The 27,528-nt window shown below is 47.5% G+C and overlaps 1 protein-coding gene across 10 annotated transcripts; it reads right to left on the bottom strand.

Annotated features, from left to right (window-relative positions):
- Positions 1–31: 31 nt before the first annotated feature.
- On the bottom strand, positions 32–27,528 carry LOC309520576 (C-type lectin domain family 10 member A-like). Of its 10 annotated transcripts, none has more exons than XR_014214275.1 (9): positions 27,442–27,460; positions 25,296–25,387; positions 24,710–24,808; positions 23,004–23,108; positions 20,513–20,611; positions 19,228–19,314; positions 17,096–17,247; positions 15,703–15,812; positions 32–266 (listed from the first exon to the last, which is right to left on the bottom strand). XR_014214275.1 is itself a non-coding variant. In XM_082202538.1 (9 exons), the coding sequence occupies exons 3-9, from the start codon at positions 24,624–24,626 to the stop codon at positions 113–115; spliced, it is 822 nt and encodes a 273-aa protein (XP_082058664.1). In that variant the 5' UTR covers positions 24,627–24,808; positions 25,612–25,817; positions 27,442–27,516; the 3' UTR covers positions 32–112. The 10 variants fall into 10 exon arrangements, 5 of the variants coding, with proteins under 5 accessions (XP_082058664.1, XP_082058663.1, XP_082058667.1 ...); XR_014214276.1 differs by having other exon boundaries at positions 23,004–23,114; positions 27,442–27,459; XM_082202538.1 differs by lacking the exon at positions 25,296–25,387 and adding an exon at positions 25,612–25,817 and having other exon boundaries at positions 23,004–23,114; positions 24,518–24,808; positions 27,442–27,516.

Raw genomic sequence — 27,528 nt, 5'->3', positions numbered from 1 at the left:
GGCTGATGCCAGAGTGTGGATTGTGCATTAAAACAGCGGGGTGGGTGATCTCTTGGTTTTGTTTTTGTGTAGTGATCATGGGATCCAGTTACGTTCATCTTAAGGTGTCTTCTTAGAGCCAAGTATCCTTAGGCCCCTTCTTACAAACATAGTTTATTGGTAGATCACATTTTACTGCCATCCAGCATTTGTTGTAGTAGCAGTCAAAGGACATTGCAATACAGTCGTGGTTCGGTTCTCTATTTGGCTCAAAGTAATTCCAGTAGCTGAAAAGAAAAGAAACAGCAGCACCGATCGATCAAGATTGGATGTCTACTTCCTCACTCACTCCCCATGCCTTCTACTATTACTTGGAAACGTATCTGTCAGGGGTTCAGGAGCAGAGGCACAGGAAAGGGAGGAAACAGAGAGCGAGGGGGAGGAGTCCGAAGGAAATATGAGCGATGACAGCGGCCCGAGATCTCCGAGTCTTTCCAGTGAATCGGAAGATTCTCAGAAAGGAGCGCCAGTGGTCAGAGCAAGGGGGGCCTAGGGGGACACCCCAGGAAAAAGGGACCAGAGGGGACTCAGAGAGCAGCAGTTGGAAATCGGGGCCAGCTTCCCCAACAGAGCGCAGTAGGGAGGAAGGGTGCCAGGTATCGGGATCCGGCGGCTCGCCGCAGGAGGGAGGGCATGAGTCAGGATTGGCCACACCTCCATCGGGGAGCGAGGAAACGGTCAAGAGGAAGGTGGAAGGTTGGGCGCGCGTGCCAAGTTCAAATGCACAGGAAGGCGGCACAGTAAGCAGCCCGGAAAGGGAGCCAGGTCCTAAAGCCCGCCGCAAGGAGGCAGAAGGGTCCGGGGGGTCAGCGTCGGAAGAGTCTAGGAAGGAAGAGACCACGGGGGGCAGAGGGACCCAGAGAAGGAAGGAAAGGCGGAAGAGGTGGAGCAAGGCTAGGGTATTAAGTTGGTGTACAGGAGGCGGGGACTCAGACGGAGCTTCGTCAGTCTAGCTTATAAGACGTAGAGCTGCACTCTGCGGCTTGAAAATGGAAACTGTAACGCAATAAAGACTTTTATACAGTGTTGCCGGCTAGCGTGGTCCTCTGTGAGCTGGGATCTGGAAGCAGCTCTGACAGTAAGCTCCGTCCCCCAAGTTTTGGCACTAAAAGCCTCGCAGCGTGAGTAGGCGCAGCGAGGGGAGAAGATTGGTGCCTCTTCGCGAGCTCACGAAAGTCAGACGAGATGACTACCGAACAGCAGTTAGCAACCCTGCAAAATGCGGTGACACAACTAAACGCCGAGATACTCGCATCCAGGAAGAGGGAGGAGGAAGCAGCTGCCGCCTACAAGGATCTCCAAATCAGGTTGGAAGTGCTTACAAAGCAGGGGCAACCGGGACCCAAATCGGAGGGAATTGGGCTGGGGAGAAGAGGAGGCAGCCTCGTATCTCATTTCGATGGGAATTTACAGCAGTACCCCAACTTCCGAACAGATGTGCAGTGTGCGCTGCAACTGTTGGACAGAGACTTCAGAGATGAGCAGGAGAAAGTGGGGTTTATCCTATCCCATTTGCACGGAGACGCTAAAGCGTGGATGCGTAATCTGTGGAGGGATAAGGATCCAGCTCTCCAGAGTGCGGATGCCTTCATTAAAGCAATGGATGCGTGCTTTTTATCATGTATAGACGTGGATATCACGAGGAAAGAGATACATGGGCTGAAGCAAGGGAGGGCCAGTGTAAGGCAGTATCATTCCCACTTTTTTGCACTGGTCAGTGCCCTGGAATGGGACAGAGATTCAGCTCCAGTCAGAGACCTTTTCTGGGAAGGATTGAGCGGTGCGGTAAAAGACGAAATTGCGAGGGGGGAGAGACCCCGGAGCACTCAGGAGATCGTTCAGAGGGCACTGACGATTGGGGTGCGCCTAGAAGAACGTCCATGGAGTAGGGATGAAGGGCGTGGAGGACGCGAGTTGGCAAGAGGGTGTTCCTTCTTCCCCAAGGATGCCGCGCGTGCGCAATCCACGCCTCCGCCAGGAGGGGGACCGGAACCTATGGAGGTTGGAGGTGCCAGCGCTCAGTCAGCAAACAGAGCCCTAGCGCCGGGAGCAGTCAAAGCGAAGCCTCCTAGAGGGAACCGGAAGTGCTACCTCTGTGACAGTCCTCAGCACATGGCGAAAGAGTGTCCCCAGAGGCTCCACAAGCACACTGCAGCCTCCGCAACGGTGACAGAAGCAACTCAGCACAGAGAACCACAGCAGGGAAACGACGCAGTCTGGCTGGAGACAGAGGCACTGGGGCCCAGCAAGACGAGTCAGTGAAGCAGTCCCCAGAGATTTTGCAGCCCACAGACCCCCTCCCGCCCAAACCAGTAGTGCAGCTCACCGCATCGCTCCAGCTACCCAATGGACTCACAATGGACGTGCCAATTACCATTGACTCAGGAAGCAACGGGGACTTTATAGGGCAGGATTTTATCGAGCGGCACGATATAAAGCTGCTGCCTGCCACGCTGCCCCTGCAGGTCGTCACGGTGGATGGCAGGGAATTGCTAGGGGGGCAGGTGGTGAAGCAAACGCCACCAATGGTGATGCGACTTGGCAATCACAGGGAAATCATCAGCTTCAACGTCACCCAACTGTCGGACACGCCTATTGTATTGGGCATGAGTTGGCTGGACAGGCACAGCCCGACGCTGGCTTGGTACCAGCGGCAACTGATCTTCGGCTCCTCTTACTGTGCAGAACACTGCATCCTGCCCAGACAGGAGGGGGAAGAAGAGGAGTCACAACTGCAAGTGGGCACGTTGCAAGCAGTCCCCCACAAGTACGCAGAGTTTTTGGAGGTTTTCTGCGAGAAGGAGGCGGACAAGCTACCTCCCCACAGGCCATATGACTGCAAGATTGACCTCCTGCCAGGGGCGACGCTGCCGACAGGGAAACTGTATTCCATGTCTGAAGATGAGCTGCAGGAACTCAGAGAGTTCATAGATCATAATTTGGAGCGCGGGTTCATCCGAGAGTCCAAGGCAGTGGGGGGCAGTCCCGTATTCTTTGTGAAGAAGAAGGACACGCCCCAAAAAAGACTTGTAGTGGACTATAGAATATTGAACTCGAAGACCAAGCCCTTGGCCTTCCCCATGCCCAGAATCGACGACCTCCTCGCGACGGTGCGCAAAGGACGCGTGTTCACCAAGTTGGACCTGTGAGGGGCGTACAACCTTATTCGCATACGGGAGGGCGATGAGTGGAAGACAGCCATGTTCACGCCCTTGGGCACCTACGAATACAGAGTTATGCCGTTTGGATTACAAAATGGGTCCCACTGTTTTCAAGCTTTCATGCATCACGTGTTAGCGGGGCTCCTCTACAAGAAGTGTGTCTGCTTCCTGGATGACATCCTGATATTTTCTGAATCGCAGCAGGTCCACGACAGGGACGTCAAAGAAGTGCTGCGAAGACTACAGGAGCATAGACTGTACGCCAAGTTGGAGAAGTGCCAGTTCGACATGACGGAGGTGGATTTCCTGGGATACAAATTGTCGGACAAGGGGCTCACCATGGACAGCGCCAAGGTTCGCGCAGTGTTGGACTGGAAGAGCCCGCGCAACCGGAAGGAGGTCCAGAGGTTTGTCGGCTTTGCGAACTTCTATCGCAAGTTTATCAAGGGGTTCGCGATGCAGACAGCGGCCATTACTGACACGCTCAGCTCCAAGAAGAAGAAGTTCATCTGGACAGAGCAGGCGGAGCAGTCCTTTCAGAAACTCAAGCGTCTCTTCGCATCAGAAGAGCAGCTACTGCATATCAATCCCACCAAACCGATGAGGGTTGAAATGGACGCTTCAGACAGGGCCGTGGGAGCAGTCCTGTTGCAGCAAGACCCGCAGGGGGATTGGAGACCGGGCGCCTTCTACTCCAGGAAGCTCAGCAAGTCGGAGCAGAACTACACCATCTGGGACAGGGAGTTGCTTGCCATTCATGCAGCATTCAAGGCGTGGAGGCACTTCCTGATCGGAGCCAAGCACACAGTGCAGGTCCGCACGGACCATAAGAATCTGGAGTACTGGCGCACGGCGAGGTTCCTGAACCAGAGACACATACGTTGGGCGGAGTTCTTTGCGGACTTCGACTTCCGGATAGAGTACGTCCCAGGCGACAACAACGTCATGGCGGATGCACTGTCCAGGAAACCACAATACCTCGAGGAGGCGATGCCAGCGGCGGCCAAGCACATCTTTGCACCGAAAGCGTGGATGTGTGCTTCGGCAACCGTTGACCTGGATGCTGTACGGCGCGCGTTGCAGGACGACTCCTTCGCATGGGCAAAGATGGAAGAGGTGCACAAGGGCACGGCGAAGAGTGACGAGTTCCAAGTGCGCGACGGCTTGCTCATCCGCAAAGAGGCCATCTACGTGCCGGGAGACGAGCTTCGCGCCAAAGTGCTGCAGCAGTTGCACGACGCGCCCACAGCCGGGCACTTTGGCACAGAGAAGACGGTAGAATTAGTCGCTAGAGACTTCTGTTGGCCCAGGATGCGAGGGGAAGTCGCGGACTACATTGCGAGGTGCGACACCTGCCAGAGGGCTAAGCCAGTGCATAAACCGCCGGCGGGACTGCTGGAACCCCTGCAAACCCCGTTCGAACCGTGGGAGAGGGTGGCCCTGGACTTTGTCACGGATCTGCCCAGCTCGAGGGGCAAGACAGCAGTGCTAGTGGTAGTGGACTTGTTCACCAAGATGGCACATTTCATTCCACGTGCGAAGGTGGCCACGGCGGAACAAACCGCCAAACTGTTCATAGATCACGTGTTCAAGGTGCACGGTCTGCCACGGTCTATACTGTCCGACAGGGGGCGACAGTTCATCTCGAACTTCTGGCAAAAGCTGATGGGCATCCTGAACGTCAAGATCAACCTAGCGTCGGCGAGACACCCGCAGACCAACGGACAAGCGGAGCGGGTCAATGCCGTCATGCAGCAGTACCTGAGATGTTACGCAAATCAACAGCCTGCAACGTGGGTGGACTACCTGCCACTCGCTGAGTTCGCCTACAACAACACGAAGCACGTGTCCACGGGGGTGACGCCGTTCTTCGCCAACAATGGGAGGCACCCCAGAACCTTCCCGGGATTTGAAAGGGTGGGGGAGGGGGAGCCGCAGGCAGCGGACGCATTCGCGTCAGAGTTGCAGGAGGTCCACGAACAGCTTCGGAGGCAGTTGGAGTTAGCTAAGCACGCATACAAAGTGCAGGCTGACAGACACAGGAGGGTTGGGGAAAGAATACAGGTGGGAGACTGGGTTTGGTTGGCAGCCCAAGCAGTGCTGGCCAGATTGTTAGCTAAGAAAAAGCTGGGGCATAAGCAGCTAGGGCCCTACCAAGTCGAGGCACAGGTCAATCCGGTGGCTTTCCGGCTGACACTTCCGGAGGGATCCAGGATGCATCCGGTATTCCATAGATCAGTGCTCACTCCCTACAAGGCACCTCACAGATTTCAGGAGCCAGGGACGGCACCGAGCCCGCTCGGGGAAAGCACCGCGCAGGGGGGGTTGCCAGAGGGGGAGCCCATCAACGAGGTCACAGAGATTTTAGACTCTAGATGGGGGGAAGAGGGAGTAGAATACCTTCTCGCCAGAGAGGGCACCCCAGCCAGTGCCAACAGATGGGTGCAGGGCTACGCTTTGGAGGAACCTCTGCTCAAAGACGAGTTTCATGCCCTTTTCCCACACAGGCCCATGCCAGCCGACTTTTTCGACGACTGGCTTTTCACACCCACGCTTTCAGCAAGCACGTTCCAGGGGTTCGACTCGGACGAGGAACCTACACTGGGCACACATTCCCCGGAAGGGTCGCCCTCGGGATCTGCCTCAGAACCCTCGTATTGGTGGGATGATCGACCTGAGGAGCAGTGGCGCAGGAAGTGGCTGGAGGATCCCGGGCGAGCGACGTACCCAGGAGAGACCGAGGGAGAGACTGACTTGGACGTGTTCGGGGAGGACGTGGGGTTCGAGCACGGCGGCACAGAAATGGAAGCAGAGGTGATCGACGTCGGCGAGCGCAAGGAGGAAGAGCCAGACTTATCCAGTTGGATGCACGCCACAGGAAACGAACTGTATCCGGCATTCACCCCCATAACAATGGAGCACCCAGCACCCACACCTGAAGGAGGGGAGGGGGGAAGGGGGGCTTCGAGGGGGGGATGGATGTCAGGGGTTCAGGAGCAGAGGCACAGGAAAGGGAGGAAACAGAGAGCAAGGGGGAGGAATCCGAAGGAGATATGAGCGATGACAGCGGCCCGAGATCTCCGAGTCTTTCCAGTGAATCGGAAGATTCACAGAAAGGAGCGCCAGTGGTCAGAGCAAGGGGGGGCCCAGGGGGACACCCCAGGAAGAAGGGACCAGAGGGGACTCAGAGAGCAGCAGTTGGAAATCGGGGCCAGCTTCCCCAACAGAGCGCAGTAGGGAGGAAGGGTGCCAGGTATCGGGATCCGGCGGCTCGCCGCAGGAGGGAGGGCATGAGTCAGGATTGGCCACACCTCCATCGGGGAGCGAGGAAACGGTCAAGAGGAAGGTGGAAGGTTGGGCGCGCGTGCCAAGTTCAAATGCACAGGAAGGCGGCACAGTAAGCAGCCCGGAAAGGGAGCCAGGTCCTAAAGCCCGCCGCAAGGAGACAGAAGGGTCCGGGGGGTCAGCGTTGGAAGAGTCTAGGAAGGAGGAGACCCCGGGGGGCAGAGGGACCCAGAGGAGGAAGGAAAGACGTAAGAGGTGGAGTAAGGCTAGGGTATTAAGTTGGTGTACAGGAGGCGGGGAATCAGACGGAGCTTCGTCGGTCTAGCTTTTAAGACATAGAGCTGCACGCTGCAGCTTGAAAATGGAAACTGTAACTCAATAAAGACTTTTATACAGTGTTGCCGGCTAGCGTGGTCCTCTGTGAGCTGGGATCTGGAAGCAGCTCTGACAGTATCTTTTAAGAAGCGTATCTTCTGGGATTAATAACAAATGACATCCCCATAAGTAAGAAAAGGATATTCTTCTATGCATCCACTGCCGCAAGAGTTCTTATAACAAAGAACTGGAAGGGAGACAAAATACCCACAATAATAGACAGCCAAATCAAACTTATTGAATTTGTTGAATTGGCCAAAATGACAGCAGCTATCAGAGGTCAAACAAATCAAAATTTAATAAAAGAATGGAGTTTCATGAATGAATGAAGCTGAGCTAAGCAGCACAAACCATTTAAAAGCATGTTTTCACCCTCTTCTGAATCAGCACATTCACTTGTTTAGAGAAGCAGGAAGAGTAGCCTTCCTGCCTCTGCAAACTAGGGAGAAGAAGCAGTCACTCACCTGGATAATGATGTGGAGGAGTACATATGTAGGTCTTTGGTAGTAGAGAAAAGTGCATGGCAAAATATATTTGGAGAGCAAATTGATCAATTACCGTATTTTTCGCTCTATAACACGCACCTGACCATAACACGCACGTAGTTTTTAGAGGAGGAAAACAAGAAAAAAATATTCTAAACGAAACAGTGGATGTATGATTTTTGTGGTTCATGCTGTGGCCACAGACGTGATCTGACGGTGAGTTTGGGGTAGCCCAATGCAAAAATCCTGAGGATCCATGTGGGTCCATGCTTTGTAACCACGTTTTTGCGCCATTGCAGCCCCATGAAACAGTGGGTGCGTGTGTGTGTTTTGGTGCAGGCTGTAGCCATGTGTCAGAGCTGCTACCAGATCCCAGCTCACATAGGACCACGCTAGCCAGCGTTCACTTTATAAGAGTCTTTATTGAGTTACAGGTTTCATTTCCGAACTGCAGCGTGCAGCTCTACGTCTTCTACGCTAGACCGACGAAGACCCGTCTGAGTCTCCGCCTCTTGCACACCAACTTAATACCCTAGCCTTGCTCCACCTCCTGCGCCTTTCTTTCCGTCTCTGGGTCCCTCTGCCCCCCTGGGTCTCCTCCCTCCTCGACTCTTCCGAAGCTGAAGACCCCCCGGAGCCTTCTGCCTCCTTGCGGCAGGCTTTAGGACCTGGCTCCCTCTCCGGGCTGCTTACTGCTCCAGCTTCCGCTGCATTTGAACTTGGCGCGCGCGCCCAACCTTCTACCTTCCTCTTGACCGTTTCCTCACTCCCTGATGCGGGCGTGACCACTCCTGACTCATGCCCTCCCTCCTGCTGAAAGCCTCCGGAACCCGATGCCTGGTCCCCTTTCTCCCCGCTGCTCCCAGCTGGGCACGTTGGTCCCGATTTCCAGCTGCTGCTCTCTGATTCCCCTCTGGCCCCTTCTTCCTGGGGTGTCCCCCTGTGTTCCCCCCTTGCTCTGACCACTGGGGCTCCTTTCTGAGAATCTTCCGATTCACTGGATAGACTCGGGGATCTCAGGTCGTCATCATCACTCATCCTTCCTTCGTATTCCTCCCCCTCGCTCTCTGTTTCCTCCCTTTCCTGCGTCTCTGCTCCTGAACCCCTGACACCATGCATATGCTATATGATCTGATGGTGAACTTGGGGTGACCCAGTGCAAAAATCCTGAGGATCCATGTGGATCCGTGCTTTGTAACCACATTTTAAGTGGGGAGGGAAGGAAAAGTATTAAAGGGAGAAGGAACACGCGTGGGGTGGGTGGAGAAGGATGTGGCTAATAATGCAGGAGAGGGGTCTAAGGGGACAAGGAACACGCGTGGGGTGGGTGGAGAGGGATGTGGCTAATAATGCAGGAGAGGGGTCTAAGGGGACAAGGAACACGCGTGGGGTGGGTGGAGAAGGATGTGGTTAATAATGCAGGAGAGGGGTCTAAGGGGACAAGGAACACGCGTGGGGTGGGTGGAGAAGGATGTGGCTAATAATGCAGGAGAGGGGTCTAAGGGGACAAGGAACACGCGTGGGGTGGGTGGAGAAGGATGTGGCTAATAATGCAGGAGAGGGATCTAAGGGGACAAGGAACACGCGTGGGGTGGGTGGAGAAGGATGTGGCTAATAATGCAGGAGAGGGGTCTAAGGGGACAAGGAACACGCGTGGGGTGGGTGGAGAAGGATGTGGCTAATAATGCAGGAGAGGGGTCTAAGGGGACAAGGAACACGCGTGGGGTGGGTGGAGAAGGATGCTGCTAATGATGAAGGAGAGGGGTCTAAGGGGAAAAGGAGCTCGCGTGGGGTGGGTGGAGAAGGAGCTTTTCGGAGAGCTGAGCGGGGAGGGGGGAGGGAAAGAGCACTGTTGCTTTAAAGGAGCCAACCGGACAGCAGCCACTTACAGCAGTGTAAGCAGCTCCTTTCCTCTCCCGCTTTCCTCCTTCTCTCCCTCTTTGCTGCTTTACGCAGCTAATGGCAAATCCCCTGCAACCCAAGTCCTGCTCAGCGGATCAGCTGAGACGCTGGGAGAATTGTAATTTCCCCCTCTCCCTCATCCCGTGCCCTCCTGTCCCCAGCAGCCTTTTAAAAAACTTTTTTACTGATTTTCAATGCGCTCGTGGCTCAGAGCCCTCCTGTGCCCTGCCGTCCCTCTGCAGCCTCATTGCTCCGTTTAGAGAGCGCACGGACCTTTGCTAGCTGAGGCTGCAGCAGCTGTTGCTGGCTACGCGGCGCTTTTTCCGGCTCGCTATGGCTCCCGTCTGTCCCTCCTCGCGTGTAAGCGGCTGCTGCCCGCTTTGCTGGCATGGCTCTCCTTACCTCTCTCCTCCTCAGCTCCTCCCCCTCCTCCTGGCTGTAAAGAAAAGTCGGAAACTGAAGCAGGCAAGTTACTTTTATTTCCTTGCTATTTTTTGTACCTTATTTGGGGACTTTCTCCTCTACTGGACTTTTCTAAATTCTAAAGACTTTAAAACCCCCAGTCCCGGACTTGCAGTGGGACAAAAGGCTACTTTGCGGATACATTTATAAATTTGAAATGGACACTTAGAGGCATTACTGTTGGATACAATTAAACAACTGTACTTTGCACCTTTTAAGAAACTTATGGCAATATTGTGAGAGCTCTGCTAGAGGGAAAAGGTCTTTTCCAAGGATCATCGTTAATTTACTTAACTTAAGGAACTTTAATGGCGTCTGAAATTTTGTTTCTTCTTCCCTGAATTGCAACATTACTCCCTCTAGTGGAACTTGGGACTTACAATTTCCTGAGAACCAACTTTGCTTTGTCTTTCTGTGGTTAGATTGTTTACGCTTGCGCCTGCCTTTCTCATGAAACTTTTGACAGTCTGACCTTGAATCCAAAGACAGGTGTGGAATGAGCGACAGGGTAAAAACAAGAGCTGCGTCGAAGGCAGGGAAAGGCAAACTGACACAAACAACCCTGTTTTCTCAGGGACGTAGATCTTCAGTCCCTGCTGTTTTACAGACTGCACCCTCGCCAACAACACCAGCTGAAGAAGCTGAACAACCAATAGGTGAGGATATGGCATCTGGAGGATCTAACACTCTTTTAGAGGAAATGTTACAACAATTCGCAATTTTGAACAAAAAAGTGGATGATCAAACTGCAAAAATTGACTTAGCCACATCTTCAATTACCAAACTTTCGGAACAGGTGGCCAAGCATTCACAAGATATTGGAAACTTAAACGACGCAACATCTGAAAATCGAAAATTGGCGGAGGCTGCGATTGGAAAAGCAGAGGCTGCAGCCAAAGGAGTGGAGGAACTGAAAGGAGAGGTAAGACCGCTCCACAAACATATTACAGACCAGCAGGCCTACCTGTCTTTGGTGGAACTGCGAAACAGGGAAAATAACCTGAGATTACGCTCTATCCCAGAGATTGAGAAAGAGGATTTGACCGGCTTTTTAACGGCAGAATTTTCCAAATTCTGGGGTATAAACCAAGACACAGATTTCAAAATAACGACTGCATTTAGATTGGGAAGAGTCGTTGGGAAGGACAGGCCTAGAGACTGTTTGATTATTTTAAGGACTAAACAGGAGAGAGACAAGCTACTTGATCTACACTTCAATAAAGCACTTGTGATCCAGGATAGAAGAGCACAAATTTACAAAGATATCCCTAAACAATTACTGGATCTAAGAGCCAACTACACTGACCTAACTGGACTTTTGAGAGGTAACGGAATACCTTACAGGTGGGAGTTCCCACAAGGTGTCTTATTTAAATACAAAGGAAAGAAGATAAAAATCAAAACGAAAGAGGATTGCCAGAAGTTCCTACACGATCACGGAGAAGACCTACAGAAAGGAGCAGCTATTTGGCCACCACCAGAGTTAGGGAAAGAGCTACCACCTTCGGACTCGGACAAAAAAGAGGACACCCCACAAGAGTAACAACAGATTGATACAAGATGTCTCTGCAGCTGTATAGTTGGAACATTAATGGCGCGAATTCCCCAGAAAAACGCAAACGGATCTTCCATATCCTAAAGAAAGAGAATTTGGATATAATTTGTTTGCAAGAAACCCATGTGACAAGGGTACACAGGAAGGTGTTAACAAATAAAAGATTAGGCCAAGAATTCATCTCATCAGACAGAGTCAAGAAGAGAGGCGTGGTGATTTACGCCAAAGAGACTCTTTCACCGAAACTTTTGTTTAAAGATGAACAAGGAAGAATCCTGGCTATTGAGATTTCGACCCAAGGAGAGAAAATTTTGATATTAGGAATTTATGCACCAAACGAGGGGAAATCAGAATTTTATAAGAAGCTGCATGAGACATTATTGGACTATCTGGACTATTCTAACATCATTATGATGGGAGACATGAATGGGGTTGTCTCTACTTTTATGGATAAGTCACAGAACCAGAATTTGACTAAAGATGGAAGACTACCAAAAACTTTCTTTGAACTAACTGACAATATGGATTTAATTGACTCATGGAGGACGAGAAACCCCCTAGGTAAAGAAGGAACTTTCTTTTCTGAGGCCCACCTGTCATGGACAAGGATCGACCAAATTTGGACAACTAGAGGGCTGGCACCTAAGACCACAAAAATAGAAATCTGCCCAAAGACTTGCTCCGACCATAACGCTCTGAAAATGGAAATGAGATTTACTACTGCCGACTCCTTCAGATGGAAAATGAATGACAACCTGCTAAGAGATCAAGAGATTGTAAAGAAGGCCCAAAAAGCTTTAAAGGACTATTTTGAAATCAACTTGAACACCTCGGTGGAAAAAAGAACAATCTGGGACGCGAGCAAAGCTGTTATGAGAGGGTTTCTGATACAACAGAATACGATTAAGAAAAAACTCTGGAATGGTAAAAAGGACAAGATATTGGAGAAGATAAGAGACGGCGAGAAAAAATTAAGATTAAACCCAAAATCCAAAGAGACCTTAAGAGAAATTAAATTCCACCAGTCACAATATGCGCAACTGATTAACCAAGAAGTGGAATGGAGAATTAAACAAATGAAACAAAGATCATTTGAATCGGCGAATAAATGTGGGAAACTGCTAGCTTGGCAGTTGAAAAAGAGACAAAAATTAAACTACGTTACCAATCTAGAAGTTGAAGGAAAGAACATTCAGAAACCGGGAGAAATTAGAAAGTGTTTCCAGAAATACTTTAAAAAGCTGTATACACAAGGACCCGAGGATGTAACCGAGATAGAACAATTTTTGAAAGAAAATGGTCTTCCAGAAATATCTCAAGAGAAGAGATCAACCTTGAATTGTAAAATAACACAACAAGAAATCGAGGATGCCATTCAGAATATGCAGCTGGGCAAATCTCCAGGACCTGATGGACTTACCTCCAAGTATTATAGGACGTTAAAAGACTATTTGATACAACCACTAGAGGAGGTTTGTAACCAGATTATGGGGGGAGGGAAGGCACCAGATACGTGGAAAGAAGCATTCATCACATTGATACCTAAAGTGGAAACTGAAAAGACTCAACTCAAGAACTACCGTCCCATCTCACTCCTAAATGTGGATTATAAAATATTTGCGGATATTCTGGCCAACAGATTTAAAAAAGTATTAAATGAGATAATCCATAAAGACCAGGCCGGCTTTCTCCCAGGCAGACATTTGTTTGACAATACCAGGAACATTATTGATATCTTGGAACTTTTACAAACAAATATTAACACCAAAGCAGTATTGATCTTTATTGATGCGGAGAAGGCCTTTGATAACATTTCCTGGAAATTTATGAAGAAAAATTTGGAAGGGATGGGAGTGGGAAGGGGGTTTGAGAATGGAATAGAAGCAATCTATTCAGAACAAAAAGCTAAGTTGATAGTGAACAATGTGGTGACAGAAGAACTTCATATTGAAAAAGGAACACGACAGGGGTGCCCCCTATCCCCCTTATTGTTTATTTCAGTCCTGGAGGTTTTGCTGAACATGATAAGGGAGGATCGGCAGGTACAAGGAATACGGGTCGGAGCGAAACAATATAAACTGAAAGCATTTGCAGATGACCTGGTTTTAACACTACAGGAGCCAGAACCCAGTACAAAAAGAGTTTTAGAACTGATCCAGAAATTTGGTCGGGTGGCGGGTTTTAAGTTGAACAAGCAAAAAACTAAAGTCTTAGGGAAAAACTTGACGGCCATGGAAACAGAAGGGTTTCAGAAAGAGACAGAACTAAATATTGTTAAGAAAGTGAAATACCTGGGGGTCAATCTGTCTTCCAAGAATTTGAATCTATTTAAAGATAATTATGAGAAATGTTGGTTAGAAGTTAAAAAAGATTTAGAAATTTGGTCAAGACTGAAATTATCCTTGTTAGGCCGAATTGCAGCTATAAAGATGAACGTTTTGCCAAAGATGTTGTTTTTGTTTCAAGCCTTGCAGATTGTGGACAGAGTGGAATGCTTTGGAAAGTGGCAGAAGGACATTTCTAGGTTTGTCTGGCAGGGCAAAAAGCCCCGAATAAAGTTTAAGATATTAACTGATGCAAAAGAGAGAGGGGGGTTTGCCCTGCCGGACCTAAGGCTATACTATGAAGCGGCAGCCTTCTGCTGGATGAAAGATTGGATTCTATTAGAAAACACTGATGTCCTAGATCTGGAAGGCTTCAACAATTCGTTAGGTTGGCATGCGTATTTGTGGTATGACAAGGGTAAATCATATGGAATGTTTAAAAACCATATTGTCAGAAAAGCAATATATATGGTCTGGAAAAAATACAAAGACTTATTGGAAAGCAAAACTCCGAGGTGGATCTCACCAATAGAGGCCAAAGCTCGGAAAACAACCAATATGGAGGCTTATTGGCCGAAATATTGGGAAATAATAGAAAATATTGAAGGTAACTGGAGATTGCAGAGCTTTGAAAAACTAAAGGATAAGGTGCAAAATTGGCTGCATTATGCCCAAATTAATGAGGTTTTTAAGCTAGACAAAAAAACAGGTTTCCAGGTGGAAAAATCGAAACTTGAGACAGAGTTGCTTGAACCAAAGACCAAGTTATTATCGAGAATGTATAACTTGCTGCTTAAATGGAACACTCAAGATGAGACAGTTAAATCAGCAATGATAAAATGGGCTCAGGACATTGGTTATAATATTATGTCTGATGACTGGGAAAGGTTATGGACCACCGGTATGAAGTTTACTGCATGTAATGCTTTGAAAGAAAACATTATGAAAATGGTATACAGGTGGTACATGACCCCGGTTAAGCTAGCTAAGATTTACCATTTGTCCGATAACAAATGTTGGAAATGCAAGGAAGCTGAGGGAACATTCTTTCACCTCTGGTGGACCTGCCCAAGACTGAAGGCCTTCTGGGAAATGATCTATAATGAGTTAAAAAAGGTGTTTAAGTACACTTTTCCCAAGAAACCAGAGGCCTTCCTTCTGGGCATTGTCGGCCAGAAGGTGTCTAAAAAGGATAGAACTTTTTTTATGTACGCTACAACAGCAGCAAGAATTCTTATCGCTAAGCATTGGAAGACCCAAGATTTGCCCACACTGGAGGACTGGCACACGCAACTGATGAACTACATGGAATTAGCCGAGATGACTGCAAGGATTCGAGACTTGGGAGAAGAAGCAATGGAGGAGGACTGGAAAAAATTTAAAGACTATTTGCAAAAGTATTATAAGTTATATGAAACATAAGATGTCGTGTGATTGGGAATCTAGCCCCAGTAACAAAACTTAATTATTTATGAAATTTGACAAGATTTATGAAAGAATTAAGGTTTAAATGGGTAAAAACGATATTATGGTATATTGCTCAGAGTATATATTGATCAAGAGATTTAAATTTAAACTGTAATTGAAAATAGAAAGAAACATATGAAATAAGGATATAATTTGCTGATAAATTTATTGTTAAGAAATGCATTCTGCGAGGGATGGGGGAAGTCCAATGGAAATTTGAAATGAGTTATCGAAATGGTCGTGTTTTTCTTTTTCCTTTTTTTCTGGTCTTTTTTTTTTTTTCTTCTTACTTTTTGATCTCTTTGTTATTTCTGTAAAAAATGTAATAAAAATTATTATAAAAAAAATAAAAAAAAAAAAATAAAGCAAGCAAAGCTAGAGCCGTGCAAAGCCCTGCAAGCAGCTCCCGCTTTGCTTGACTGACGGCAGCCATGGATCCAGTGAGTGCATTCGCTCTGTAACACGCACAGGCATTTTCCCTTCCTTTCTAGGAGCAAAAAAGTGCGTGTTTTGGAGCGAAAATTACGGTATGTAATCAGAATCTGAAACTTTTTGGAACGTATGTCATTAACAAATATTTCTTCAAAAACTTCTCTTCCAACTCTATGGTTCTATGATTCTATGATTCTATGATTCTATGAACTTACGTTTCTGAAGCTATCTTCCCTGACAGCCATTTCCATGTCCCTCCCTTGTCTTTAAAGACTCCAATCCAAAAAACCTTTTTAAGATTTTGTACTTCAGTGCTCACAAAAAGCTAGGGAAGGGGTGGAGAAAGAACAAATAAAATATTTTAAGACAATGTCCCTTTCTCTGGGAGACTACAGCCCTTTACAGAAATTCAACAGGCATAAAACAAACACATTTTAAAAGGAACAGGTGTCACCTTTGAAGACCCTACCCACATTATTTTGGAAGCAGTGATCAAAACTATACATAGTATTCCCATCACCAATAATAATTTCATACAGTGGATGTGGTATTGTCCCCATGATCAACATTATGATGATGATGATGGATGATGATGATGGAATCAAGGAAGCATCCCAAAGAAGCATTGTAGTGAAGGGTAACTTCACCTGCCCTCACCAAGACTGGCTTCATATGTATTCCAGTCATGACACAGAGATAAAATTTCCAAATACTGTTAATGACTGTGCCATAGAACAGTCGGTCTTGGAGCCATCTAGTGAGACAGTGACCTGTGTGGCAAATACTCCAGTTTCTGCATCCATGTTTGTTGGTTGGTTCCAGAGACACTGGAATCAGTCTGGTTGTGGTATGCTTAATGGCATGATGATGGGGTCTCACCCATGTCTATGCCCTGTAGCACCCCAGTAGCCCTTCTGCCAGGGCTAAGGCTCTGGGAGAGGGATCTAGAAGAAGAAGAAGAGTTTGGATTTGATATCTTGCCTTTCACTCCCTTTAAGGAGTCTCAAAGCGGCTAACATTCTCCTTTCCCTTCCTCTCCCACAACAAACACTCTGTGAGGTGAGTGGGGCTGAGAGACTTCAGAGAAGTATGACTAGCCCAAGGTCACCCAGCAGCTGCATGTGGAGGAGCGGAGACGCGAACCCGGTTCACCAGATTACGAGACTACCGCTCTTAACCACTACACCACACTGGATCTACCCTGCAAGCTCCTCTGGAGTCATCTCCATGATACTGTCATGCCAGAGGGTTAGGGCGGTGAGCAAAGCCTTCTTTCTAAGCACTCAGTACATCTCACAGAGTAGAGGAAGAATTTACCGGCAAGCCAAGGGATAGATTCCCCTCAAGTATCTCCTCCTTCACTCCCTTCAAAACCTCCTTCCTGAATGCCAGCTTCATTCTATTAGAGCTCAGCAGCTCCAAGAAACCTTAGTTAGTCCCAGATGGTAGCAGCTGCTCCCTGACCCACCCACCCCTTGGCTTGACTGATGGAGTTGCTGACTTGGCTGCATACAGGTAAATGTAACCTTCTTAAATGGATAGTGATGATAGGAGCCCATTAGCTCAAGAAGATCCCCTACCTTTCCTATACTCAGCTTTGATGCTCACCTGTTCATCCACTGTTTCCGCAGTAATGAGGTTGGCGCCTTCCAGCTCACAATTTTTTTGGGCATCCATCCATGAGGCTACCTCACTAGAAAACCAATATAAGGTCCTTTCATATATAACCCAGCCATCGTTCAAGTTTTCAGTAAGGATATCTTTGAGTCAAGCCATGTATGGAGGAAGTAGAGAGAGAAAAATGGGGAATTTAATGGGAACCACCTTGTATGTCTGTGCAGATTTCAATTATTTTTGTTAAGTCCGTTTCTGTGGCCATGTGATAACATATCTAGGAAGCTCAGGAAGATTAAAACAAGAACAGCGTTAACTCTTCAGCCCATGCTGATGCTGCAGTAAATTTCTGGGTGGGCATAGCTGGGAGTGCAGTCAAGAACCTTTTATTTGAGGGAATAGAGAAAAGATGTACGTCCCCTAACAGGCCTTATCTGAACCTCAGGGGCCTCACCTACTTGTTTCCACCTGGATACTCAGGACAACATCAGGGCATAAAGGGAAGTCCTCTCTCTGCACAGCATTGCTTCTTTTCTCTTGCATTCTGGGAAGTCTTGCCTATAAGCTTTTCTCTGCTTCTGCGCACACTGCACAACTTGTTCCAAAGACCAAGACATTCCCTCATTACTAAGTTCATGAAAAACACTATGACCTGTACTTAGAATCATAGAATCATAGAGTTGGAGAGACCACAAGGGCCATCGAGTCCAACCCCCTGCCAAGCAGGAAACACCATCAGAGCACTCCTGACATATGGTTGTCAAGCCTCTGCTTAAAGACCTCCAAAGAAGGAGACTCCACCACACTCCTTGGCCGTTCCTCATAAGGCATCGTTTCCAGGCCTTTGACCATTTTGGTTGCCCTCCTCTGAACACGTTCCAGTTTGTCAGTGTCCTTCTTGAATTGTGGTGCCCAGAACTGGACACAGTACTCCAGGTGAGGTCTGACCAGAGCAGAATACAGTGGCACTATTACTTCCCTTGATCTAGATGCTATACTCTTATTGATGCAGCACTTAATGCACAGCTGACCACATCTACGGAATTCAATTGTTGTATTCTTTCATGTTATGATCAATCATTAGTAATTGTTTTAGTCTTGCTATGTCAATCATTAGTTAAGGAGGTTTTCATGCCTGTCCAATTCCGTGTTCCCTGTGTTCCCTTTCCCAGCCTTTCTTCTATTGGTGATTAATGCCTATATGTAATCTTTGCTTTGTACTTGTGTTAACCAATCAGCAACCAGCACATACGTGGCAATGCATGTAATATTCAATAAAAGAGACTCCTCGAGACTTGCTCGAGAGACGCCTCTCTCACATGACACCTGCTACTCGTCTGTCGTTATTCCAACCCAACAAGGGCAGACTTGAAGATTGGGGAGGGGAAGTAGCTGTGGCTTATCAAAATTCTCTTTCTCTCTCTAGGCTCTCTGTGGAGGCAGGGAGGGGAACCCTAGAGTGAAGGAGGCAGTGGTAAAACCACTCCGTAAGAAATCTTCCCTGGGCTCAGAAAATTAACGTAACTGACTGTCAGTTGCTAATCTCCCCTTCCTGGGCAAGGTTCTTGAGCGGGTGGTTGTGGACCAGATCCCGGTGATCTTGGAGGAAACTGATTTTCTAGATCGATTTCAATCAGGATTTTCTGGATCCTTTTCAGTTTAGGCCTGGTTTTGGCATATGTCTTTAAAGGCAATGATATTTCCCAAGGACAAAGTGAAAGGGGAAATGGCATTATACACCTCTCACAAAATGTGTGTTTTGCCGCTGACCATCTTTAGCTTGCTTCTATGTACAAGTGAGGTAATAGGCATTCATTCCCATTCTTTGCTTTTACATCTAAAGCTTTATAGACAATTTTATAATCGCTTTACCAATTATGTATTCAGTGGCCAAGGGGTCAATTCACTGTGTGAGTGGGCATGAGGGCTTCTTTCTGATGACGGGCTTGTATTTCCTCACAATAGAAGCTAAATCTCAACAGTTCAGGAGAGCTGATCTGAATATCTCTGATGTTTCCCTAGGGTGGCTCTAAGAGTTTTCAGATAGAGGAGGGGATTTCAGCTGGTGCAGACTCAAGACAGGTTCCCAATGCACTACAATTCTTCAGCATCGTGGGATAGCTTACCAATTTCTTTTTGCAGTTCATCATTTTTATTGGCAAAATACCGCATTTCCTCTGATATGTTTTGAGCTGCAGCAAGTATTTCTAAGTCTAAAAAAATTGAAACAGTTTTTAAGGCGGGAGTATCTGAAATAACAATCTGCAAATATCAGGAAACCATTTCCAAACACTTAAAAACACTCAAGTCTGAAACAAGAAGCAGAGCTCCAGGATGGGGTTCTTGTGAATATGAGGGCAGACTTGATTCTCTGTGGCTGAGATCACCAACGAAAAGCCTCAAAAGAATCCTGCAGCTTGATCAGACCAAAGACCCATGCAATCCACTATCCTATTCCCACGCGCTCTACGTGGGGCTACCTTTGAAGGTGACCCGGAAACTGCAATTAATCCAGAATGCAGCAGCTAGACTGGTGACTGGGTGTGGCCGCTGGGACCACATGACACCGGTTCTGAGAGATCTGTATTGGCTCCCAGTACGTTTCTGAGCACAATTCAAAGTGTTGGTGCTGACCTTTAAAGCCCTAAATGGCCTCGGTCCAGTAGACCTGAAGAAGCGTCTCCACCAAAACTCTTTTTCTGCTGAATTCTGGGTTGCATCCCACATAGAGCTAAGTAGGACATAATGTCAGTGCAAGGATTTTTCCTTGTGCAATGCAATCTTCAGCCCCCTCCCCTCCAATCTTTTCTGAAGTCCCGTCCCCCCAGGAGAGCAGCTTTGGTGATGGCATGCAGGGAGAATTGGGGGGAACGTTCCCTTGTGCTAGTGCTAAAATCTTGCACTAGCACAAACATTGTGAATTACAGTTTGATGGGGGAGGACAGCATTTCTAGTGGGGAGATGTGAGAATCACGACTGTCTGCTTTTCTTCCTGCTGAGCAATGAAAAAGTGCTAAACTCTGTTGGGTGATGAGTTTCACTGAATACCGTATTTTTCGCTCTATAACACGCACCTGACCATAACATGCACGTAGTTTTTAGAGGAGGAAAATCCGTAGGCATGCAACCTGTAGACATTTCCTCCATAACACGCACAGACATTTCCCCTTACTTTCTAGGAGGAAAAAAGTGAGTGTTATGGTGCAAAAAATACGGTATATGTTTTGCTGACACAATTTGAATCCCAAAGTGAACTACAAGAATTGAACTCTGAATTTTTTTATTGTCTTTTTCTTCTTCTTTCTGTAACTATTAAACTTTTAATAAATATCTTTTTTAAAAAAAGAATTGAACTCTGTTTAATTTAAACATGCTACAGCAAAAGTGTGGATGTTCGTATAAAATGCTTACCCTCCTTGTCTATATAGACTGGATCAATCCCAACCAGAACGGTTCGAATCATATCCACTGCCATTTGAAACTCCTGTCTTTTTTCCAGTTCCTTCTGATCTAAGAAGGAAGTAGGTAGAAAAGAAAGGAAGAAATTGTGTTCTAGCACGCTAGTCTGATAAACTGGAGAAGGGGATACTTGGTTTCAAACTGCTATTAATATTGAATTTAAATTGCCGACTTGTACAACAAACATGCCCCGGGACCTTATGGAGAAGGACAAATAAAAAATCAAATCAACAAAAACATGAAAATGACTTCTATTAATATTTTCTGCTCTCAGCCCTTAGACTGAAGGTTCCCATGCCTTGATTTAAGCTGCCCTGGTCGTCTGAAGTCCTGTTTCCATTTGGCCTGCTACTTCCGTCACCAGATGGCTGGCCTTCCTTAGAAAGCTTTAGATTTTGGGGTGTCTAGATACACCTGCCCTCTTTGTCCTACAGACTTGCATTTGCCAGGCTGCCTCATGCTTAAAATATGGAAATTCTTGGTCATTTGGTTCCCTCCCCCTGAACTTTGCTTACTTTGGCGTGCCCTTTAAAAATGAAAAAATTCCTTCCAGTAGCACCTTAAAGACCAACTAAGTTAGTTCTTGGTATGAGCTTTCGTGTGCATGCACACTTCTTCAGATACCACGAAAGCTCATACCAAGAACTAACTTAGTTGGTCTTTAAGGTGCTACTGGAAGGAATTTTTTTATTTTGACTATGGCAGACCAACACGGCTACCTATCTGTAACTTTAAAAACGAATTATCTAGGCAAATAGGCCATGTGTTCATCTATCCAGTGCTATTTTACTAGAAAAAGAGGCACCGGAACACACCATGAATGCCTCCCTTGTTCTCTTAGAATGGCAGGGGCGCCCACCTGAGAGGGGCCAGAACTGAGTCCTGGTTAATTCTAGCTGGAAAAAAGCCCAGCATATATCTCGATATTTAGGTAGGCTCTGGACTCCCCCTCATTGGCCATGGCCTTATCCTCCCCAGCCTGTTTTCCCCAAGCACTTTCCTTCATGGGACTGGATCACTAGCAGAGGGCATGTAATGATCAGGTGGGATTGCTATGAGGAGTTATAAAAATTATGGAGCGAGCCATTTGTGTCAGCAATGAAAGCATTGCGTTGACTGGGTTTGAGCCATTTTGATATGATTTCTGATCAATCCACGCCTCTGCGTCTCTGTCCTATTTCTCTGCCTGACAGGCACGTATCAGCATTCTAAACCACAGACCAGTTGTTCATTTGGCATCCTGGGTCATAAAGCTAGAAGGTAGCTGTAGTGGGAATTGGGGATTGCTCGTGCGTAAGTTGCCGCCACTCTCGGTGAGGTTGCCTGGATAAACCTTTCCCTGGCTGGACAGTCCTGATTCCGCGTCTGTCTCAGTCACTGGCAGAATCCGTCAGTGGGCGTTTCTTAAACCTCTTCCAACATAAAACTTCCTTGACGGATAGTCTCCGCCTAGCCTCCCTGTGCGGAAGTCTTCTGTGCAGGGTGGGTGTGGGCAGTGGAGGACCAATGCTCTCCCCGCTGGTCTCTGGTGAAGAGTCCTGGAGCCATCCCTCCGAAACCCACCTCTTCCTGCCCTTCTCCCTGGTGTAACGCTGATTTCCTTCCCCGGTCACTGAGTCCCCTCTTTTCCTGCTGGGACCTTCTCCGGCATCGCTCGGGAGCCCTTCCACCACTCCTGACTGCGATGGCAGTTCCCTGACAGTAGCTTTGATGTAGTTTGTTAATCATTCACAAGGAGATGGTAAACACTACATATCCTTCCTCTCCTGTTTACTCCTGTTTATGACCTCCCGGGTTTCCTAAAAGCATTCCTCCTTGCTTCCTCTTTTATTTACTCTGGACTACTATGCATGCTCAAATTAGCTCTTTGTAGTTAACTTGTAACTTTGTCCCCACGTGGGGGTTTTGAAATGCTCAGAGGAAATCTGACTGGTTCTTAGGAGCACTGTGTAAAAAGTTCTTTTGTGAATAAAACGAGCTGGGCCGAGGGTTGGAGAGAATTATTATTATTATACACACTCCTCCCAGAGTCTTGCTGGTCAAGCCTTGTGTGTATTTTATTAATCAGAGTCCAATCCTTCCTTGCTTTGGGAACGCCACAGGGCAGGGTGGCGAGATCAGGAATGGGGGCTCTCCCACGGCAAATGAGGATTAGTTGGGAAAGGAGGAAAGAATTGCAACTGGGAAAGGGAATTGTCCAGGGTGTCCCAGGGACTTGGGTTAGCCTATGTCTCCCTTACAAGTGCTGGAACTCACTTTTTCAGGGAGAACAAAACAATGCCATTGCTCTCACTGGGTGACAGCTGTAACTCACCCCTGGAAATCAAAGAGAGATGAAAGGGGTAAAGGGAAGGTAGATCCTGCCATCTCTTTTTGGAAATGCTATTGGCATTGAAGCAAAGCCCATGACGGTAGTATCAACGTAAGCCAATTATGTACTTACATAGCATGTAAATCAGCAGTGTCAAGGCAGCAACGATGAAAATCTCAAGTATGAGAAATCTTTCACCCGTTGGAGTTTGAAAGTAAGTAACCAACTCGTGAAAAGCTGATGCTTGAAGAAAGAAAATTTTACTTTAGCCATCAATAGTCAACATACCATTCCCACCCCAGGGAAAAGGGTTTCCATGTGCTGTGGCAGCCATCAGCCAAAGACACTCAACTGTTCAAGGAGTGGGCACTGGGGAGGATAAGCAGGTGGAAGAAGCAAGCCGAGATGCCTTGCTGCTTGAGGAAACTTTTCTGACCAATGTCTGGATCAGAAGACAGTAGCCTTTGATACTACTTTCTGCCCCCAGGCAAATGACAAGATGCTCCCTCCATACACACAATTCCACACACACAAGCTGAGCTGGGCTGGCCATTGGCTCCTATTTCTATGCTGCTGATGGGGCAGCAGACTAGCTGAAGAGGTGCAGTGCAGTTTGTGTGGTCTACACCGGGGGTCAGCAAACTACGGTCTGCGGGCCGAGTCAGGCCTGACAGGGTTGTAAATCCTGGCCGCATGGCCATTTAAGGACCCTCTGAGAGTTTGAGGGTGAAACGCAACGCCGGGATGAGGGCTGACCCCAGCATTGTGTTTCATTGGTAGAGCCAACGCGGTGACAGGGTCATCCCTCACCCCAGCGCTGGGTTTCATTGGTAGAGCGGATGCCGCAGCAGCTCTACCAATGAAACGCAGCGCCAAGATAATCCCTGCCGGTGGGAGAGCTGCGAAAGGTGGGAGGGCCTCCAAAGACCTTCCCGCAGTCCTGCTACCGGTGCAGTGGCGATTTGGCCTCCACTGCCAGCAGGAGGGCCCCCACCCCCCCGCCGAAGCGCGGAAGAGATGCCGACAGCAGGAAGCCCAGCAGGCCGCAACGCAGCACCAAACCATAGCTGTCAACTTTTCCCTTTTTTAAAGGGAAATTCCCTTATTCCGAATAGGATTCCTTGCAAGAAAAGGGAAAAGTTGACAGCTGTGCACCAAACCCAGGTGAGGAACCCCACCCCCCATCCTGACTATCATCGGTGCAGGTAAGAAAATAATAATAATTTTCATTTTTCTCATCTACAATACTGCCTTATTTATTTTATTGTTTATTGCTTTCATTTTATGGCTCAGTGGTCTCGTTAGATAGGAAAATTCATGTTAAATTGTGAAAACGTGTTAAATTGTTTTAGGGTTTGTTTTCAAAAGTCTGGAACGGATTAATTCTATGCAGTGTGCATCGGTAATTCGTTCACTATTATTTTTCAAAATATTCGTTCATTTTTTAAAAATAATAATAATTCAAGGTCTGAGGGACAGTGGACCGGCCCCCTGCCAAAAAAGTTTGCTGCCCCCTGGTCTACACATCTCTACCCACCCCAGCACCTACTACTTGAGGCAACTGCCTCATTCTGCCTAATTGTACAGCCATTCCTGACTGCACACACTAAAGGAACACAACAGCCAGCAGCAAAGAGTGGGCTCACCCCTGGGGTTTCTATGGGGCTTAGTGGACCTCTGGCACCCAAAGAGCTGTGTGGGCTTTTCTCTGCACTCCTCCCTAGCACAACATGACCGGTTCCACTCCCTGCCCATCTCTCCATCAACTTCCCTTTCCCATGCATTCCTCTACTTTATGAGAAACCTCAACCCATATGACTGTGCTGTATACAGATCACCAGTTTCCTTTTCTTTTCTTTTACGCTTTCTGGACACTGCATGTCTTATGAATGCTGCACGCTTTGCGAGCGCTGGCTTCCCCATCCTCTCAGCTTTGTCTGTGGAATAACAAACTAGAATAAGACAACAACAAATGCAGAATAACAGTATGCACACATTAGGTACAGAGTGGCGTCTATCAGTATGAGACCATCAGTCAAGAAGTTGTTGAGTCCAATATAACTGAATCACCTTTCTTTTTCTTCTGCTGGATCAGTCTCAGTTTTAAACCCAAAGAGATGTTCTATATGGATTCCAAGGCATTTTTGAAAATTGTTTCAGGTAATATAGCACATTCATATTTTGCATCCTATCCCTCTCTAAACTCCTGGACATCTAGTTTACAGAACTCCAGTAAGATGTTCGCCATTTGACAGATTGTGTGGGATCTATGAGGTCTTCAGATGTTCCTGGGTGCCAATGCCCTCCATCACAGGCATCATGGTCAATAGTTGAGGGTGATGGGCATTGTAGACCAATAACATCTGGAGGGTCACATGTTCCCCACCCTTGATGGAAGGTATATGCATTTAATTATAGAACTACCTCCTGATCATCAGAAAAGATGGAGTACAAGATCCGGTCTCAGTGAGATGCATATAAATCCAATTGAATCTGGCAAGATTTTGGAGCTGGAACTGGAAGAGAAGCAGAGGGGAAGCTGTTACACAGGCTCTCCAGGTGTGGCATTTTGTTTTCTGTTTGCAAAGACCCAGCCTGACAGCTGATGCTGTGGCTTAAAGAAAGAACAAAGAGGGCTCTTGTCCAATTCCCTTTTTAAGCCATCTCCACTCCTCCACCTGCAGCTGCTGGGTGACTTTGGACTAGTCACACTTCTCTGAAGTCTCTCAGCCCCACTCACCTCACAGAGTGTTTGTTATGGGGGAGGAAGGGAAAGGAGATTGTGAGCCGCTTGGAGACTCCTTCGGGTAGTGAGAAAGCAGGATATCAAATCCAAACTCCTCTTCTTCTTCATCATCTGAGCTAGCAAATGGGATTGCTAAAGACTTGTATTTTCTGATCATGATTTGGATTGACAAAGTGGGCCCCTGAATCAGAGCAGGGCACCTGTATTGCCAGGGAATAAAACAGAATGTGGTCTCCTGGTTTCCAATGTAGCTTCAGCTTTAATATAAGGAACGTGGCTGTTTGAGAAGTGGGCGGGGTTTGCGACACCTCGTGGGTCTTACCTGGCCCCTGCCACCCACCTTGTGCAGGTTGACCATCACCCACCCCCATCTCGGCAGGACAACGGGCTTTGTTTTCTTCCTACTGGATGCATCGCTGGACTTCGCTCTTGGTGAGGTAAGTGTTCCTCACCTTCATGGCTTCCTCTCGGGGCCCGGCAGGGGACTGGGGCCACGGGTGAGGCGGGTTTAGGCCTTTCCGTGGCTGGCACCTCCTTCCTGGCATCGGGGCTGCTTTGGGGCCACGTGGGTGGCACGGCCTGAGGCCTGCTGGGCCTCCCATGGTCAGCACCTCTTCCACGGCTTTGGGGGTGGGATGAGGGCCACACAGGATGGGAACATAATTTCATCAAAGGATGGGAATGTAATTACGTCATGAATTACATCTGTTGCCAGCGTGGCGTGAGACCTAAGCTATGGACTATATAAGGGCCAGCAACTGAAGGAGACAGGGAGACCTGGATACATTGTTCTATGTTCCATTCCAGAATAATAATAAATAATAATAAATTTTTATTTGTACCCTCCCCTCCCCAGGTGGAGCCGGGCTCAGAGCAGCTAACATCATATAAACAATACAATATGCATAAAACAAGCAATCAATTAAAATTAAAACTGGACAAATGATGATCCTCAAGTTAAAATTGAAAGTGGTTAATACTCGCCAGGACCAACTGTTTCGACTGATATTATAAGGACCTGTGAGTGGGCTGGGAAGCCTCCTTCGTGCTTGTTCTTATACAAAGAGAAAATGAGTCAGACAGAACCCTGACCAAAGGCCTGGCGAAACAGCTCCATCTTGCAAGCCCTGCAGAAGGATGTCATATCTTGCAGGGCCCTAGTCTCTTGTGAGAGAACATTCCACCAGGCCGGGGCCACAGCCAAAAAGGCCCTGGGTCTGGTCGAGGCCAATCTGATCTCCCTGGAGCCCGGGATCTTCAGGGCCCAGAATGTGAAGAGAACGACCGTCAGCCAGTCTGAAGTGTCCCAGATAAGTCTTTCAAATCTCCATCAGCTGGAGAGACATGTAGAACTATACCTATTCTTTCTGTATTACAATTATTCCTGCCTAAGATTTTTTGCTTATTGGTTATATTGCAACTTTGTAGTTTATTCCCGTTGCTGTTGGCTTTATATTAGACTTCATGTTGCTGATCAATTTCTTTGCTAATGTTTACTAATTAATAAACGTTTGTCTCCACCTAAGAGCCTGTCCAGTGAAATCTAAAGAACCTCTTGCTTGTCTGGTGCTAGCCATTGGCCAAATAGCCATTAGGGGGCACTGGCGAGAGAGCACCTGTAGACAGCCCTAGAATGTACCACTACTCAGTTTCATTGGATGAACCTGAGTTCTAGTATTTCAAAGGGAAAAACGATCTGTAGTTTCATAAACCTCCTGACCATTTCCCCTCTTTGTGACCTTTTGGCCCTGGAATAAGACCCTGCAAATATCACAGCTCATAATGAATGTTTTCCACCCTCCAGACCTTTTTCTGTTTGGATACCTTGGTGTTGTCATATACCAATCTCTTCTCTAATTTCTTCTTAAGAGTGCTACATCCTCCCACTGGCTAAGAACCGCCTCCCTTGTG

The sequence above is a fragment of the Podarcis vaucheri genome (genome assembly GCF_965113315.1).
Source record: "Podarcis vaucheri genome assembly, chromosome: 16".
Taxonomy (NCBI): Eukaryota; Metazoa; Chordata; class Lepidosauria; order Squamata; family Lacertidae; genus Podarcis; species Podarcis vaucheri.
This window is presented reverse-complemented; position numbering and strand designations above follow the sequence as displayed.

Excerpts from the sequence above, each read along its gene's own strand:
- LOC309520576 (XM_082202537.1), bottom strand. The coding sequence starts at position 24,626 with ATGGGCAGGGAGTGGAACCGGTCATGTTGTGCTAGGGAGGAGTGCAGA. Across the intron at positions 23,115-24,517 it reads GCCCCATAGAAACCCCAGGG|CATCAGCTTTTCACGAGTTG; the intron begins GTGAGCCCACTC and ends TCTTTCTTCAAG. Across the intron at positions 19,315-20,512 it reads AGTCTATATAGACAAGGAGG|ACTTAGAAATACTTGCTGCA; the intron begins GTAAGCATTTTA and ends CAATTTTTTTAG.